The sequence below is a fragment of the Phyllostomus discolor genome, chromosome 8 (assembly GCF_004126475.2).
Source record: "Phyllostomus discolor isolate MPI-MPIP mPhyDis1 chromosome 8, mPhyDis1.pri.v3, whole genome shotgun sequence".
NCBI lineage: Eukaryota > Metazoa > Chordata > Mammalia > Chiroptera > Phyllostomidae > Phyllostomus > Phyllostomus discolor.
The window spans coordinates 59932747-59950448 of record NC_040910.2 but is presented as its reverse complement, the minus strand read 5'-3'; the positions used below and the strand labels follow the sequence as shown (position 1 = coordinate 59950448).

Here is a 17702-nt window from a genome sequence, read left to right as displayed (position 1 = left end):
CTTTTTTTTTAATATTTTATTTATTTTTTTGACATAATTGGAAGGGAGGGAAAAAGAAAGGGAGATAAATATCAATGTATGGTTGCTTCTCACACGCCCCCACACCGGGGCCTGGCCCACAACCCAGGCATGTGCCCTAACTGGGAATCGAACGAGGGACCTTTTGGTTCACAGGCTGGTGCTCAGTCCACTGAGCCACACCAGCCAGGTCTGGTCCTCATCTTTTGTTGTACGCCAGCTCTGAGCACCAACTGAGGCCCCTTCTACCTTGTTCCCATGTCCTACTCACATCTCTTACCCAACTCACATGCTAAGCCACAGAATGGGTCCTCATTTCCTGAAGTACAGGAGAGTCAGGGATGGTGGCATACCACCTGCCTCCTGACTGGGAGGAGCTTCATGATGGAAAATCTGGTGAGCCTACCGAACAACAGTCGTTGGCAGCTTGACTTCAGACAGGGACTTTTGCTTTTGCTTCATGTGTTTCTTTTGTCTATTTTAGTTATGGACAAGACCACGGCCCAGGGCCGAATGCCTATGGAGGTGGCCCGAGATGTTCTGACTGCTGTGGTGAAGAAAAAGAAAGACGTGATCCTGGCTGACCTGTTGCCTTCCTTGGCCGTATATCTGCGAACTCTGGCTCCTGGGCTCTTCTTTAGCCTCATGGCCTACCGGGCCAGAAGGGAGCAGAAATCCAAGAACTCCTAGTGCCAGAGTTGTGTATTAAGGGATGTTTGTCTGACAGGTGGGAAAGATGGAGGTACACGTGTCCTGCAGATCCCTGGAAAGACCCCTGCTGGCCAAGAATGAGAAAACAAAAAGGTGTCTTCCCAGCTGTGTGGGTTAATTCTTAAGGAGTCAATGTGGATCTGGGTTTTAATACTGAGAATATGAAATAAACGAATGGACTGTTAAGAGTCATAGTCCTTATAGACTAGAATAACCATGTCTCCTTGGAATTCTAACCTCCGCCAGCTCCTAGAAAATGTTTCAATCTTGACATCAGAAGACAGCCTGACATCACCTTGACCCAGTTGTTTTCATGTTTGACTTACCCAAGACCACTTGCCTAACTGGTTTGGTAGAGTCCATTTCCAATAGTAAAGGGAGAAGGCTATAGTTTAAGATGGCATTATTCATATCCATTCCTAGGGTCCTACAATATGTCATTCAGCACAGCAAAAGGCTAATGTGATCAATCATATGACATATCTCAAGTGATACCAGCTTTAGTACCAAAAGGCATTCCCCGGTTTCCTTGTTGACTCCCACCCAAAGCCCATAGGACCAGGGACCACTCCAAGATGAATTTCCTGAGATGGCAGCCAAGGGGGAAAGGAAAACCCTCATGATCCCATGTGTCCTCTAGTATGAGGCTCAGAAACCCAGTGAGGTGGCAGGGGTTCTACAGCTGTGACTGCTCCCTGGTGAAAGCAGCCCATTTGTTAGCTGTGACAGTGGCAGAGTAGCCAGAAAGGATGCCTGTGTTCACCTTTCTGACTTATTAACAATATATGGTTGAAGTTCATTGAATAAATGAACTTCATACTCAACTTTAGGGTGAAACTTTTCTCGTTATTGAAGCTGACAGTGGAAATTGTGGATCAACTGTTCAGGCTTCCCTGAATTGGGATAAAAATTTCCTACCATATTACACTGTTATCTTATATTACATCCTAATTGTGAACCTATGGAGCTTGTATTTTAAACAGCTACTCAAAATAGTGGCCAAAGGCAGCCTGTGGTGTGGGTGTTCAAGGCTCTCAAGTTTCCTGGAAGTAGGAGGACAGTGAGTGGATTAGATCTGGTGACCTATCCCAGTTCCCAGCACGGCCTGAACATTCTAGGAGCCCGTGGTTGCAATGTGGATATAGATGTGATGGGTGGCTTTTCACTCTCCTCCGAAACCATTTACCTCCCTCCTGACATGGAAGAGAAAGGTGCATACTCTGCCATCAAGGCAACATCAACTGTGTTGCTGAGGTGGTCAGTTTTGGAGCAGTTTTGACAGTGGCCTGCTGAGCCCTGACTCAGGTATGGGCTGGGAAGTGGACCTTGGAGCAGACAAAAAGGGTCTCAGGCTAGATATGACACTTGAGTCATATTCAAATACCACTGAATGTTTACTTATCATTTTTTAAATACTTTCTAAAACTTAACTTTAGAAATTTTGTATCCTACCATATAAATGGAAAATAATTTAACACAAACCAAAACACTAAAATCTAGCTAAATCCACTGTCTACTAAAGGCTGTGTCTAAAGCCCATCTGCTCGTGAGCAGATTGGCAATATCAGATGTATGAGAGATGTGCTCACCACACACAGATGTTCCTGGTGGCTTCAAGGACAAGGAAAAGGACTAAAAAAGACCAATGATGCAGTGTTCTTTGATGTCCATGTTACACCTAAAGCCATCTGGGTGCCTCTGGAGTTCCACACCCCTTCCTGGAGAGCACTGTGTGGGTAAAGGCCTGTGGAGCCTGCTGCAGTGATGGCAACGTGGATGGCAATGCAGCACTTTGCTGAGGACAAGTGCACCCTGCACAGGAGCGCTCCAAAGATGGGAGCTGGCCCAGGAATAGCCTGGCCTTTGGCTCTTGGAGTGGAGTCCCAAACCCACACTTGAATGTGAACATCTGCCACCAGTGGTAGTGGTGTTCGCTTCTCTTTTCTGTCCTCAAAGGTTGTTTTCCCTGTTCATCTCTTTCATCCTTGATTTCTGCTGGGTAGGTTTGAAAAACACGATTCTGAAGTAGTTCTGCCTTCAGAGAAAGTTCAAAGGTACTTTCCACTTTACTGTTCAAAATTCCTGGTGTTTCACTGGTTTGAGGGCAGAAGCAAGCTGTCTTGTGCTTCATGCTAAAATCAGAGTCTGCAAAACAAAACCAAATGAGTTTTTCCAGACAGAAGCACTGCACATCCACTCTGCTAATGACAGCAGCTCATGCAGGATTCAATGGCGTGAGTGCACAGCTCCCTGAGCACGCTGCCTGGTTCCCAGGAGGCACTGAAGAAAGAGCTTCCCTACCCTTCCTCATCATGGACAGCTGCAGAACCAGATGTGAACACTACTTTGGGGGCAGTAGAGACTATATCAAGGAAAAGTTAGGAAAGGGTCTGCTCCTCCACAATTCCTGATGAGTTGGGCTCTTGCTCTTCTCTGAAATTGGAGAGAAGTGGGCAGTTAAAACAACTCAGGTACCAGGTTGATTGCATGATCCATTCACTGAACTAGTAAACACAGGACTGACGTATGTAGACTCTGCAGAGGAGAGAGCCTACCTGACTTGGCCTGTGCCTTCTCAGTTGGCAGTTATTTAATGTTTCTTTGAGAGCATTGTGGTATGTTACATGTGAGCATTTCCCGCTTGTCAGTGACGTCTTTGTAAAAAAGGGCAGAACAGGTGAATCAGCACCCACAGCAGGACAGGCCATCCAGACCTGGCAGGTGTGGCTCTGTTGTGCTCCCTCCCTGCCCTGAGGTCCACAACACCACATCCTCTCCTCTCTGGCACAGGATACAGAATTAAGGTGGCATTTCAGAATCTGGAATCACTTTGTTCAATGCACATGGCTTGTTTCTGGTAAGTGCTTCTGCTCGGCTGACCTGAGACGGCCACTGCTTGTCTGCTTCCAGCCGCCTCCCCCATGAAATGTGATCTGCAGGCAGGTCCAGAGCTGGGTGACTAGAGAAGACCCACCATGCCCACCCAGGAACCAGCAAACATCTGAGCAGTTGTGGGAACTGCAGTCACTACCAGTTTACTGTGATCCACATGGCCAGACTACCATGTAGGCAGCTGTTTACCCAGCAGTATTTTAGCCCCTAGCACTCAACTGAATTACTATCTCTAGGACCCTTAGATTTATATCAGTTTCTCAACCTTGGTGGGCCACAGGTCCCTTTTGAAATCTTTGTCAAAGCTTTTCCCTGCAGAAAAGAGCCCAGTCACTCCCTTCATGCCTTCTTATGCACCCCTTCATTTACTTCCTGATATGATCTTCCAGATGGATCCTTTAAAAGTAGGGGGAAACTCAGTCTGGCTGCCTCTGAAAGATGGGCCCTTCAGAAGAAGTGCTATGGAACTCTTCAAGGATGGCTGAGAACAGAGGCTTTAAAGTTGCAGTTAAGGCAGGGGGCTCAACTTATTTGTGAAGTGGGTAATTTCCCATTTACCAAAAGCTGTAGGGGGAATGTGGAAGATGACGCATATACTATGTTGTGGGGGGAGAGACGCAGAGGAGTCAGCACCTGTGGAATGGGGGCACCAGATGGGCAGCTAAGGGTGCTGAAGAGGGCTCCTCAAGGGTGTTCCTCAAGGGCTCTTCCCTCAGCCTCAGGCAGTGGGTTGGCCTTGGTATATGCCAGGAATAGTTTCAGTGCTTTAAAAATATGCAGATGTTAGTTTGTGTCCTCCTAAATCAGAATCTGGACAAGAAGTCACAGGCCCTAGTTCTCCACATGAACCCAGAGACCCAGTGACCTCTAGGCTTTGTCATCCTATCCAAGGAGCAGGGCAGCTTCGGTGGTCCCCTACCACAGATTGCAGCAGCTGCTGCAGGCACAGTCATAGAAAGAAAAGACACCTGGAGTTGAAATTCTCATCATTTTAATGGTCAATAGCTTCTGGTTGGCTCTGGATGATACAGTTAAACAATATACTTAAAGACTCCCACCCCAAGCACATTCATACCCCCTCAGCTTCCATCCACATTCCACTGCCCAGACTTGCAGTCTCAGACTTCTCTGTGGGTTACGGAAATCCACATCTTAGTGTGATGAGTTGGACAAACCCCTGGTACATTTGTGATGTGTTATTTTTTTTAAAATAACAACTATTAACCCAAACAGCTTCCCGGACTCCGTTGTCTCACGGAGCAAAAAAAATGTTACTGTGCAATCTGAATACTCTGTTGTCTCCCACTGGTTGGGTTGTTGGCTTCTCTCCCTGTTCTAACTGAAATCATACAGCATAGAGTTCATAGATCTTCTTTACACAGTACACCAGGGCAGCAAGCGCTATCGTGTTGTGCAGTCTCTTTCTGTGCAAGTCATCCTTCCGGACCAGCACCACAGGGGTGGAGGAAGTGAGTGTGTGCAGGGGCAGGCGGGACAGTTTATAAGCATCGTACTCCACTTGGTACTTGCAGCAAGGGTCAAACTGCCAGGAGATTCCATAGAGGGTACAGCAGGCCAGGCTCAGCACGCCAGCGGGTAGGGAGATATAGTGGGAGTAATCTAAGGGCAGTGCCAATGGGGTGAAAAGACAAGCAGTGCCCGCCAACACAGTGGTCTTGTGCAGACAGTTGCCCACGGTGATCCAGCGGGCAGTCTCGTCACCAATGCGAGTGGGCTCGATCACGATGTACTTGTATTGGGCTTCCAGGGCCTGCTCCAGCTCGTACTCAAACTGGTCTTGCGCATTCTCCCCATTGTAGATCTCGTGCACGATGTAACAGTCTGTGGCCGACAAGCTCACCCTTAGGATGGAGGGGTGGGAGAAGGACAAGAGTTAGGCTGGCAGCACTGACTCCATGGTCTCTGCTGAGATGGGAGGGGAAGGCCCCTGAAGGGGAGTCTGGGCCTCAGGCTCCGCAGACAGCCTGCTCTCTCACTGACAGAATAAAAACATCTCACTGATCTTTCCATTTCCGTCTCCCTTAGAGTCAATATTCAAGATAATCAGTAAAGAACTTTGTCTCAAAGAATAAAATAATGAAATATAGAACGATGCAGGAAAAGGACTACCCTGCCCTCTAAGAAGCTGATAATCTACAATACGCACTGGGCCTGGCAGTTTGTCTACTGCAGTGGACGGGCAGGTCTGACAGTCAGCAGAGGGGCTCCAAAGAAACAAGAAGGATTTCAGCTCCAATCACATTAATACACTCAGTACAGAAGCCTAGGGTCAGCAGGATGAAATCTGCTCTTGGTTAATCAGGGCAACTGCAGGATACTCTGATGGAAACCAACAGACCCCTGAGGCAGATAATACCAAACACCCTGCACTTTGCATGGTTCCAAAGCAGTCATCCTTGACTTGCAGAACACAAGGTAAACAGGGTCATTTTTGTCTTGGGTGAATGAGAACCAAACTCCTCTGACCCTCGCAGAGGGACGCTGCACAAAGCCCACATGGCCCTCCCCAGGCCAGCAACCCTTTGATTTAATTAGAAAAAGATGTCTCAAGAACAGTCATGACTCTGACACTTAATGGACATAAAGATCCCATGGGGCCCCCAGGTATGCCTGCCCATTCAGACCCTACAGCCCAGGACTGTGTTTATTGTCAGCGCTTCTCTCAAATGCTTCTCTCTCTCTCCTAAGAAACACTAGCCACAAAGACCCAATTCAAGTGGCTGAGTTGACCTGACTTTCCCCCAGGACTAGGGATGGGTGACAAGACCCTCAAATGGAGTCTTCTAAAAGGCTAGGCTCCGCATCAAGGCCAAACAACAGCAGTGACCACGGGTCAAAGGGGCATTTTAGGCAGTTTCAGGATTTTTCAGTCTGAGGACTTTCTGATGCAAACTTCCCATCCAAAGCAGAATCTTCCCACACCCCTGATGGGCAGACCTTCTTAGAGACCAGCACAAAACTATTTGTTTTCACTTGGCTTGTTTCAGTCTGTCCAGATCTTTCTGAATCTCCATACTGCTGTCCAGCATGTATACTGTTTCTCCTGGTTTTGTGGTATCTGTTCATCTGAGTAGAAGCCCTCTTTAGCCCAGCCTCTGAGAACACTGCTGGACACAATTCTTGAGACCGGATCAAGTTGCTTAACCCGTATTAATATAGGCTGTGCAGAGCCATCTTGTCACATGCCTCAGTGAAAACCAGCCCCTTTCCTTCAGCAATCTCTGGGCTCCCCATCTGGCTCCTGGTGGTTACTGCTCTCTCCACCTGAGTCCACAGCCCTCCACCTGGGCCTCTGGATCAATGAGTTGGGACACACCAGGGAAGCATGGCCCACCCACGGAGCTCTGACTGTCCAACAGGAAGTACAGCCCTAAATGCTCACCAATCCCAGGCCCAGCGGTTCAGACAGTCTAGCACGCACACACCACATGGCCACTCAGAGCAAAGCCACAGGGGAGCTGGGCCCAGAGCCTCCTGGTCACCAGACATGCACATTATGGCCCAGTGAAGTCTTTTAAAACAAGGTCACCCCCTAGAACCTGTGTTCAGGATTAAAATGGTCCCAGCCCTCCTTCAAAGATAAAAGCAATTACATGTTAAGGTGGTGGAAACTGGATTTTAGGGGCAAACCTTAAGGAAAAAGGACGGGATCAGAGAGCAGGAAGGATTCAGCACGGTAAAGGCTACTTTTAGCAAACAAATAAGCAAATCTAAGAGCAGGGTTTCCCTTTAGTTGGAAAATGACTAATGTTCTCCTGTGGTCACATTAGAATGAAAGTCATTGGTAATGGGCTGGCAGTGCCACCAAGTGCTGTGGGTGGAGCATCCTCTGGGATGGGTTTCCACTCACAGGTGGAGCCACTTTAACAGAAAATACCGGTTGGGACTCAGGAACTCTTCATCCTGAAAAGGTAACCATAATTCACCTAAGCTCAGAGAAGCCTCCTAATTAAATAAAAAACCCCAATTAAACTGTGTGCACCGAGGAGAAGCCATTTCCTGGGGTCGGACAAGAAGCCTCCTAACCATAGGATGTTGCCAAGCACCTTGCTATTACATGAGTGCTCTGGGTCACCTTTCCAGGGTGTTAATGAGCCATTTCTGTAAGAATCCACTGGAAGTGTATGAAACAGGAAAAGTCGGGCTTTCCCTTTGGAGGCCTTTAGGGACTTTTTCCATTTGGTTTTAGTTCAGAGGTAAAGCGGAGGTCATTTCAATTATCACTCCCAGGCAGGACTCATGCACTACAAAGCCTAAAGGTGGCAAAGAAGGGAACCTAAGAGGAAGTCCCATGAGACAAGAAGGTATGCAGGGACCAGAGGAGACGGGCTCCCCAGCAGGAGATCCTGGCTCAGAGATTTCCTTTGTATTCTCAAGTTCATCAGCTAAGAGAGGAAGAGGAGAAAGATAAGGACAAGGGAAGAGGAGAGGTCAGATCATTCATGATCTGTGAACTGAAGAGGGGGCACTTCCTAGTCAGTTGTATGTCCTGCTAACTATTACCTCACTGTTGGAAGCTTTCTGGCCACAAAGTCACCTGGAGCACTCAAAGCAAAACGTCGTTATCAAGGTTGGGATTACAGAATGTTCTTGCCAGGCCCCAAATCTCCCTCAGTCATGCAGGGCCCTTCTCTGCCCAGTGGATTGTAGCCATCCTAAAAGTTATGAAAAACAAAAAACAAAAAACAAACAACACCTTTAGGCCCAGTAAGAAAATGCCAGTTGGAACCATAGCACCTGGCACAGACTACTCTATCTCAGGAACACATCAGTGGGGCAGATCCCACCTCACCCTACCCCCTGCTGACTGAGCACCTCCCCAGGTAACCCCGGCCCTTGTCTCTGCAAGCCCCACTGGCATCCACCTGCACCTTTCCGAAGCCATCCTGGGGGCAGAGGAGACCATGCCCTCTGGTTCCTCAGGTAAACGTGGTAGGCAAGGCCACCTCCTGTTGTTTGGTAACATGGATTAGTGCATGTGTCCATGGGTCCCATATAGCCTGGAAAGGCGTGAGAGGCCAGTACATCTCACTGCTGTGGTCAAGTGTGCCCACATCAGCCCCAACAGCACAGGGGCCACAGTGGGCAGGCATAGGCAATTGGTCACCCTGCGCTTTGGCCACGGGTAGTCATAAACACCACAACTCAAAGAAGCATGTGTAGACATAGGTGCACATACTACCTAGTACTCATGTCCTGAGCCTGCCAAAGCATGCCCTACTTCCTGGAGCCCCATGTCTTACTGTGGGCAGGTCACCCCGCTCCTATCCCATCGTCGTAAACCAACTCTCCATGGTGTGAAGACAAGAACATCACCACACTGGAGTGACTTCCAGGCACCTTCAAACAAGGTGGTCTTGGCAGCCAGCCCAGCCAGCAGTGCTGCACATACCGCCTGGAGGCCCACCAATTCCTTTATGTAAAGCCAAAGCCATTAGCCCCCATTCAGGAAAGGGATTCTTAGTTTCCAATGGAAACAGATGAAATCTGAAGTCTAGAGATTTCTTGGATTTCATCTGATGGACAAGGAAGGAAACAGCAAAGTTCAAAACAAACATGGATGCACTAGTAAGAGGTCCCCTTTGTCAAGCAGTCAGCACCCATTCCTTCCACCTGGGCTGTGGCAGCTGAGACACCGTCTTCCCCCGCAGATGTAGGTTTTAAAGGCAGCCAGGACCACCAGATTCAGTTCTGTATGGTTAACAAGAACTGGTACTTCAGAAACCTGGTAGCAGGGGACACCCTGGGGAAAGCTGCCCCAGCACCCACCCTCATACGGCTTGCTTTTGTTTCTGGGTCAGATGTAACTCAACTAAGGAAAGAATCCAATTAGAAGGTTGCCTTGAACCATTTCAGAGCATCACCAGCCAACCCCCAACATGAACCTAGTACACAAGAGCAGATTTTTTAGAAAACTAATCGGAACCTCTTGATCCCACGGCTAGAGCACTGTCCTGATATACTGGAGTTCCACAGGAATCAACCAGTGAATTCATGGATGGGTGGACCAACTAATTAATGTCTGTCTCTCACTCCTCTCCTCGCTCTCTAAAAACAATAAAAATTTGAAAAAGAGAGGAAACACTGATAACAGAAAAACCTCTAAGAACTAAATTTAAGTGACAAGTACGTAACAGTATTTATAGTATGGTACCTTTAGTGTATTTTTTAAAAGGTATGCATTTCCTTTTATATGCATAGAATACTTCTGGACAGATATACAAATACCTGAGAATTATGTCACTGGAGAGGGGAACGAAGTGGCTTCAGAGAGAAAAGGGGGGCGGTCCCCTTTTACCAAATGACTAGAACCTTTAGTGCTCTCAGCACAGGGCTTTTCTTCCAACCAAACCCCGTCTGCCAGCACTGGCATCAATCTACATGCTAAGCCCTTTTAATGAACCTGTGGAGCAGAGCATCAGCCTATGTGAGCTCAAGTGGCTGCTGCAGACACTGCACTTGTAACTGGGGTTCTTGAACTTGCCTTCTCTTCTTCCTTCAACCACTCAGCCTGACACCTGACCCTCCTCCCCTCTGAATAGGCCCTGGCAGTACTCAGGAACTACTCATCAAAGGAGTCCTCTAGAAATGCTGGCTTCCCATAGGATCTGTGCACCTCCTGGTCCCCCAAACCACTGCAAAGCTGATCTCAAAGGAATCTGGGATAACAACTATTCACAAACATGGAATCCCAAAATCTGGAGACACCTCCCCAATAGTCAGAGCTGCACAAGAATGTTCAGAGCAGCATTGTTTGGTGAAAGTAAAAAATTACCGACAAGATAAAACCTTGACATCCTCCACAAGAGCAAAAATGAATGGAGTAACAGCTGTACACTTCGCAGCTCATCACATGGACAACAGAAGGAAAGCAGGTGTGGAACACATGCATTTGAACATTTCACGTACACAATTCACAAGCACACAGAACTAAAGGATGTGCTATTTAGGAATGTTTTCATGTATGGTAAGTATGAAGAAAAGCAAGGAAATGACAGACAACTCGGGGGAGGTAGCCTCTGACTAGGGGAGGGGCATGTCAGCTAGGGTAATGCTAGTTTTCTATTTCTTTGGCTGAGTGTTGAGCACAGTTTTATTAATTTTTAAAAATTATGGTAAAGCACACATAACAAAATTTACTACCTTAACCATGTTTAAATGTACAGTTCAGTAGCATTACATAAATCCATATTATCATACTGAACTTTTTCATCCTGCAAAAATAAAACTCTGTCCCCATTAAACTCCCACCCTACCACATCCAACCATTCTATTGATACTTTGTTTTTATGAACACGGCTATTCTAGGCACTTCACATAAGTGGAATCACACAGTCCTTGTCCTTTTGTGACTGGCTCATTTCACTTGGCACAATGTTTTCAAGGTTCATCTCTTATACAACATGTGAGAATTTCCTTCCTTTTCAAGGGTCAATAATATTCCAACATATGTATATATTAAACCACATTTGGGTTATCCATTCATCCACTGATGGACACTTGAGTTATTTCCACCATCTAGCTATTGTGAATAATGCTATGAACATCAGGGTAAAAATATGTTTGAGCCTCTTCAATTCCTTTGGATACCTACAAATGGAATAGTTGGATCATATAGTAATTACAGTTTTCATTTTTTGAGGAACCGCCATACAGTCTTCCAAAGTGGCCGCACCATTTTACATTCCCATCAGCAGTGCCAGAGGGTTCCAATTTCTCCACATCCTCACCCACACTGTTTTTAGCCATCCTGATGGGTGCGAGGTGGTATCTCATTGTGGATTTTATTTATACTTGTTTAAATAACATCTTTAAAGAGTCATACATATGGTAGGAAGTTTATGACTCATCAAAAATACACTTCTGATGTGTTTAACACAATTTTTAAAAATCCAAGACAAACTATGGGGGGGGGATGGAGTATCAAACATGTTATATACAAAAATGGTCAATAACGGTTTTCTTTGGATAGTGGCCTAGCAGGTGACTTTTAAATTTTATTTTTCTTCATATTTAGAATATTATATTTTAAAAAATTAATGTGTGTTTTTAAATAATGGGAAGATTAATTGTAATCCTTTTCTGGAAAAAAAAATGTTCAACAGCTCTATTTCCCTTGGGTTGAAGAGACCGGAGAGCCATGGGCCCTCCAAAACCAAGGGAAGCAGTAGGCAGATCACTTTCCTTGCAGCAGCTTCTGGGTGCTGCAGAGAAGCCTGCGATTGCAAGGAGCAAACCCAGCACCTTCACAGGTCTGCGTGAGCCTGAGCACAGGCTCGTGGTAAGGTGCCTTGCTGGTCTCAGCCCCCTGTAGCCCTGCGAGTGAGGATAAGGAGAGTCCCGTGCTCCTGTTGCACTCAAAGGAGCACTGGCCAAGAGGCCCTGCAAGCCACTGTTCTTTTCTGGTCATGCTGGATCCAGAACCAAATACAACCAGAGTGGAAGCCCTTGCCTAGGCCCATTTTCTGGAGTGGCCCTGGGCTCCCAGGCAGGACTGAGGCATGAGCTTCCATCTGAAACACAAAAGGATGTTGGCTCCAAGCTCCTTGGAAGCAGAGTGTGCATTTTCATCCTAGCATCCTGAGCACTGGGTCTGACTGAGTGTCACAGGCATTAGTGGAAGCATGTTGGAAATAAGTGACAGAAAAAAAAATTAGAGTAATTAAGAGAACAGGTTTAATTAAACTAGGTCTATATGTCATTGTGCTTTCTACCTAATAAGCATGAGGTCACTTGATCACCAATGACATGTGAGATACTGAACTCTATCTATACTTCCCAGGTCTAAGAAAACCTACTTTTGGATAACCAAAAATTGCTTTCTCCAGAGCCAAAGAAAGCAGTAAAATTCTATGCTGCAGACATAAAGACCAGACAGGACAAAAAGGCATAGGCATGTAGCCCAAAATATTGAGAAGAGTTCCAAATAGGTCAAGGAACTTACTTCCACAGGGCACCTGACAGTTTCATCTGCCACATGCAAGAGAACACTTTCCTCCTCGGTGCTCTGGTAACTGAGCAGCTCTCAGCTTTGGGCACAAGAACACAGTGCACCAAGTGTGAGAATCAAGAGGCCTGGATTCAAGTTCCCTCTCAGTCACTTACAGGCTTTGTGTCTGAGGGCAAACTCCCTTGCTACTCTTAGTCAGCTTCCCTGGTATCAAATGGAGCAAAGATCTAGCTCTCCCAGAGTGCTTCAGCTAAGATGGGATGGGGGCTGGGTGTGCAAACCCAAATGACAGCAGCAAAGCACCACCCAATTTAAGGTCCATGCAGCTGTTTAAATTAGGTAAAATTAAAATATTCAGTTCCTCAGACAAATGAGCCACATTTCAAATGCCTGAAAGTCACAAGTGGCCATCTTAATGAAGAGCCTAGAACTAAAGAACTGTTACGGCTATTAAGTGATTATTAGCTTTCCCAAGAACTCTGTGGCCCATAAAGTTTTTGCTGATGCCAGGAGAGAACACGGTGGTAGCAGGGAGGTTCCTGTGTGTGCTCACTCTGTGGAGTGCTCTCAACCCTCCCACCCCGACACCCCGTCCTCACTCACTGAGGTACATGTCTCCCTCTCCCTCAGAGGCTCAGGGCAGAAAAGCCGAAATTGGGCTTGGCCTTAGCCTCCTTCTCACCTTCCTGGACAGATCATTCCTCTGCTTCAGCAAGTTGGGCCTTGAATGGGAATGCAGCCTAAAGGACTAAACCACAGAGGCACAAGTTATTGCAGCTGGAGTCCAGATTGCTCAAGTGAATAAAGGAAAAAAACATGTCTAAGACGATGAACCCCAGCAGATCCTAACCTACGATATCCAACTTCTGGGATCAGAGCACATGGCCTGCTGTGCACATGTCCACCTTCTGCCAGCCAGCTGGGCGGGACCTACCCCCTCAGGGTTGCACACGTCCAGACCTGGGTGCAGATGCTGTGCCTTTGTGGCTCATCCAGATCAGGAGGAAACATTTCCACCACACACTAGAGCTGCAATGGGAGTCTGTCACAAGAGGTCAACTACCACAAACCCTTAAAGCTCCTGGGCTCTAAAAGGAAAGGACTGGATCAGAACTAGGGGAGTGTGTGCCACCTACCCACATTGCTCAGCTGAACTGGGAACTGAACCCCCACCAGACACCTAGAACCACATCTGTCTGATTCACAGATTAGAGCAAAGCTGTCAAAAGATCAAGTAGCAAGGAATAAAGTGTTCTACAAAATGATGTGCAAGTAATCCCCCAGAACTGGCTGCCTAAAAGTACAGTAGCAGATGGCTGCACCTGCCAGGGCAGGGTCAGGCTGCAAAAAGTGATTTCACCTGAAAACCTGAGCCTTTAGTCCAACATGCCAGACCCTCTGAACACCCCCAGGCCTTTAAGCAGGGCTGCTGCCTCTAACTACAATCAGAACCAAATGGAGTGCACCTTCATGAGAGGAGAAAGGCAGGAGCTGAGAGCAGTCACAGAGAGTTCAGGGTGTTCAGGGGCCTTGACAATGAGACAAGCAGCCCAAGGGGACAGGCGGGACCATCTGTGAGCTGATCCGGGTCGGCACCCAAGTGGCAGAACACACAGATACCTGCACTGTGCCTTCCTAGTTGGGCAAGTGTGTCTCAAAGACGTCGACAGGCCAAGTGGCAATCTGTTTCATGTGCTCGTTGCCAGAGTGCTGAATTTTGGACAAGAATTCGGGTTACAGCTCAGAGTCTGATGTTCTTCATTACAAACACTGTTGATTTCCTAGATTTAATGGAGTGAAGAGAAAAATCAACATGCAAGAAGCTTTCATTTTGATATTTCCACCCCCTCCCATCTTAGTCTAGACCACCACCGTCCTTCCTATCAATAGAACTTCCTCAGTGACAGACAGGTTCTCTATCTGTGCTGTCCAAGATGGCAGCCACAGCCACACATGGCTACCAACACCAAGCACTGAGGAGCTGAATCTTTCATTCTACTTTATTTTCCTTAAATTCAATCACCACATGTGACTAGTGGCTACTAAATAAACACAGCTCTAGACTCAAGAACCAGGTAAAGCAAGACTCCACACCCTGTGTATTCTAAACTTAACCATCACTGACACACAGCTGACGACAGTAATCCTTGTGGCCAATCTGACTCCAGAGCCTTTAAATACAAGGCCTGCTTTGGAGTCTGTAGCCACTGGCCCATCTGGAAAGTTTGCTCAAAGCACTGCTCTGTTCCCACCAGTGCCCCAAACCAGACAATGTTTCCTTCAGTTTCAGCATAGGGCAGATTCCAACCAGGTTTGTGCAGCAACTCAGGAAAGTGGTTTTACAACGTGGAGCTGAGATTTGAGTCAGCACCCAATGTGACATGGAACAAAGTCTTTTAAGAGAGCCATAAACAGCCATATTTCAGTCATAAGAGCCAGTAATATGCTGGGGCCTCGTAATCTATGGTGTCTGCCAATCAATTAATCCAGCCTGCCCCACCCACAGAACAGGAATGGAGGTGTGCCCAGAAGTTAGCTAGCTGGCAGGGGTGGGGGGTGTGTGGGAGGATTATGTTTCCATCTCCCCCGCTCAGCATGGCAGGCCCTTAGGGAAACCTGACTCCTCCAGCTAGGGCCTCACAGCAAAGGCAAATGGAGTGCCCATATGTTCCCCCACATCTCCACCCGCACCACAGCCTATCACCTGGGAGACAGATGGTGCCAACAGAGGGGTAACCCCCTCAACAGTGCATTACCTAGGAGAAGGGATAGTGTCACCCAAACCACAAAACCAGATGCCCCATTCCCAGCTAACACACATCATCTGCATGTGTGAGTAGAGCATTCAGTTCCTGGCCAAAGGTTTCGACCTGACACCTAAAGAGACCAAGCAGGTAACAGCAATAAGTCAAGCTGTCAAGTGAGGACTGATGAACTAGAAAGGACTTGACCTGACCAAAAAAAGTCAGCCACCACTCTTTTCAAATACAGAGGGTGGGGTGTGTGTGTGTGTGTGTGTGTGTGTGTAAGAAAAATCTTTTATTTCATAAGTGCTGGCAACTAATTTAAATTCTCTTAACTAAGCGTCCAAAAAAAAAAAAAAAAAAAAGAACAGTGTATGGACTGTTGGTTTGCAAGCTCAGTTTTGAATTAATGACTGTCTCCAATGAAGGAGAAAACATTCCCAATATCTAATATTTTTAGACCAGTAAAAGCTTAACAGCCCCTGCCTATATGATGTCTGGGGCATCCCAATATGGCCCTTTCAGTTGTTTTTATCCAGTAGGGAGGAATGCCTTTCTCTCTGATACTCTTTTAAGCTTTCTAAACAGGTTATTTCCTATTAAAGGAAATTACTAGCAAGATTAATAATGTTTGCATTAAACATTATTAAAGGATTAATGTTTGCATTAAATATCTTGAAAATGTCTCCTAGTTTTAAAAACCATTGGGAAATCATCGAGGTCCCTTCTTTCATTTATTTCTATGGTCTGCTCTAAGAAATACAAGGTTGGGAGTTGGAAAAACAAAAATATCTGCTTGCCATTTACTGCTTTTCCAAGGAACAGGAAATTCAGAACAATGCTGGATAACTCTGAGTTAAGCTAAAGTTAACTCTTTAGCTTGAAATACAAGCTAAAGGAATCTGTCTGAAATTGCCAAACAGGAATAATCTCCTAGGCTGGGAAGACCATCTGCAGGCAACAGCAACAAATATTTGATGGACTCAGTCAAAGAAAAGGAATAATGCAGAATAGAGGAATTGAGAGAAGGGAGAAAGAGAACTTTTCTGTTTAACAATCTTCACCAAAAAGACAGAAATAGCAAACATAAAAACTTCCCTTTCTTGCTGTCCTCTGCTATACCAATCATACCCTAACAGAATCGACAGGACAGTTTATCCAGGTGACCCCGCCAATGCACACCCTATCCCAAACTTCTAGTGGCTTCTATTCGCTGAAACTGCTTTCCAGAAGCAAAAACTCTAAGTTCAACACAAAAAGTACCCCAATCACATCTTCTAGAAACCAGTTCTCTAAATCAAGATCCACTTTGGAAGAAACAAGCTCCTAGCTCACTACCCACACACCATTCATTAGGAAAGGTCACTTTAAAGGACTTTCACGGCAGGCGCGCTTGCAGAAAACCATGTAAAAGTAGTAAGAATCCCTTCTCAGGGAAGTGACCAGCTGTCGGTCGGAGAAACACAACTGGCGAGGGTTAGGGTTCCCCGGCGTAGAAGAGCAGAACGCATTTACCCTCCCGCAGCTGGGCCGTTCTGTGAAGGTTTCCCCCTCCTTCTCCCTCCCGGGAGCCATTCCTCGCCACGTCAGGGGCCGCTGCCGAGATGGCCCGAGTGTGGCCAGGCAGGACGGGAGCCTAGGACGCCGTTCGCCCCTCGGGCAACTAGGCAAGTCCCTTGAGCTGGCGCGGCCCCAGCCTCGGCCCAGGTCCTAAGCCTTCGGTGGAGTCCGCTTCGACCCGGCTCGGGAGGGCGCCGGTTCCCACCCGGATTCCGAGTCGGCTCAGACTGGAATCCCGCGTGCCTAGCTGAGGAACAGAGGGAGGGTGGGCGAAAAGAGACAGCTCAAAAGCTAAGCCAGGGAGAGCTCTGCATCCACAGGAGGCCTCACCGGGTCATCGGCTCCTGAGCCACATGCCCGGAGGCGAGCAACAAGCCTCCGATCTCACCTCTCTCGGGCACTGCCACCACTACTGCTCGGGCCAAGACGCCTCCTTCCCCACGCGGCCATCTTGGAGACACTCTGCTCGCGAAAGTCTCGCGCCAAGGCGGCCTTGGGAGAGCGGGCGGGCGGAAGGGAAATGTAGTACTCTCTGCAACATGCGACCGCTCAAGAGGTAGAACCTGAGACACCTCTGAACTACAATGCCCACAGTGCACCGCGCTTCCGTAGCCCGCCTCTCCGAGGTCCCCTGGAAAATGTAGTCTTTATCCCAGGCGGTGTACTCGGGGCTGTCCAAGGGAGGGTCCTATTCACGCACCTTTTTAGAAATTGAAGTTCCCTAAAGTTCACAGCTTGAGAGTCAAGCTCCCATCCGCTTTTACGTGCTGGGGTTTCGAGAGCAAGGAACTAAAGCGGAGTGAAAT

The 17702-nt window shown here is 47.3% G+C and overlaps 2 protein-coding genes across 6 annotated transcripts in view; one reads left to right on the top strand and one right to left on the bottom strand.

The window, feature by feature from the left end:
- DHRS7B (dehydrogenase/reductase 7B) overlaps nucleotides 1–1554 on the top strand; it is an 83200-nt gene extending 81646 nt beyond the window's left edge. Inside the window, exon 7 of the mRNA XM_036034505.1 lies at nucleotides 503–1554. Coding sequence (XP_035890398.1) covers nucleotides 503–708 — 206 coding nt within the window. The 3' untranslated portion in view covers nucleotides 709–1554. The remainder of the gene's footprint in view (nucleotides 1–502) is intronic.
- Nucleotides 1555–4595: 3041 nt separating this feature from the next.
- TMEM11 (transmembrane protein 11) lies at nucleotides 4596–17389 on the bottom strand. Of its 5 annotated transcripts, XR_004904736.1 has the most exons (5): nucleotides 17285–17370; nucleotides 14213–14373; nucleotides 13275–13340; nucleotides 8146–8297; nucleotides 5347–5483 (listed from the first exon to the last, which is right to left on the bottom strand). XR_004904736.1 is itself a non-coding variant. In XM_028534522.2 (2 exons), exons 1-2 carry the CDS (start codon nucleotides 17344–17346, stop codon nucleotides 4967–4969), a joined length of 579 nt encoding a protein of 192 aa, XP_028390323.1. In that variant the 5' UTR covers nucleotides 17347–17389; the 3' UTR covers nucleotides 4596–4966. The 5 variants fall into 5 exon arrangements, 2 of the variants coding, with proteins under 2 accessions (XP_028390323.1, XP_035888718.1); XR_003686171.2 differs by lacking the exon at nucleotides 13275–13340; XR_003686172.2 differs by lacking the exons at nucleotides 13275–13340; nucleotides 14213–14373 and having other exon boundaries at nucleotides 17285–17373.
- Nucleotides 17390–17702: the final 313 nt, after the last annotated feature.

Bases quoted from the DNA above. Each gene is read 5' to 3' on its own strand.
- TMEM11 (XM_028534522.2), bottom strand. From the start codon at position 17,346: ATGGCCGCGTGGGGAAGGAGGCGTCTTGGCCCGAGCAGTAGTGGTGGC. The intron at 5,484-17,284 runs GTGAGATCGGAG...CTCCATCCTAAG, and splicing joins GGTGGCAGTGCCCGAGAGAG to GGTGAGCTTGTCGGCCACAG.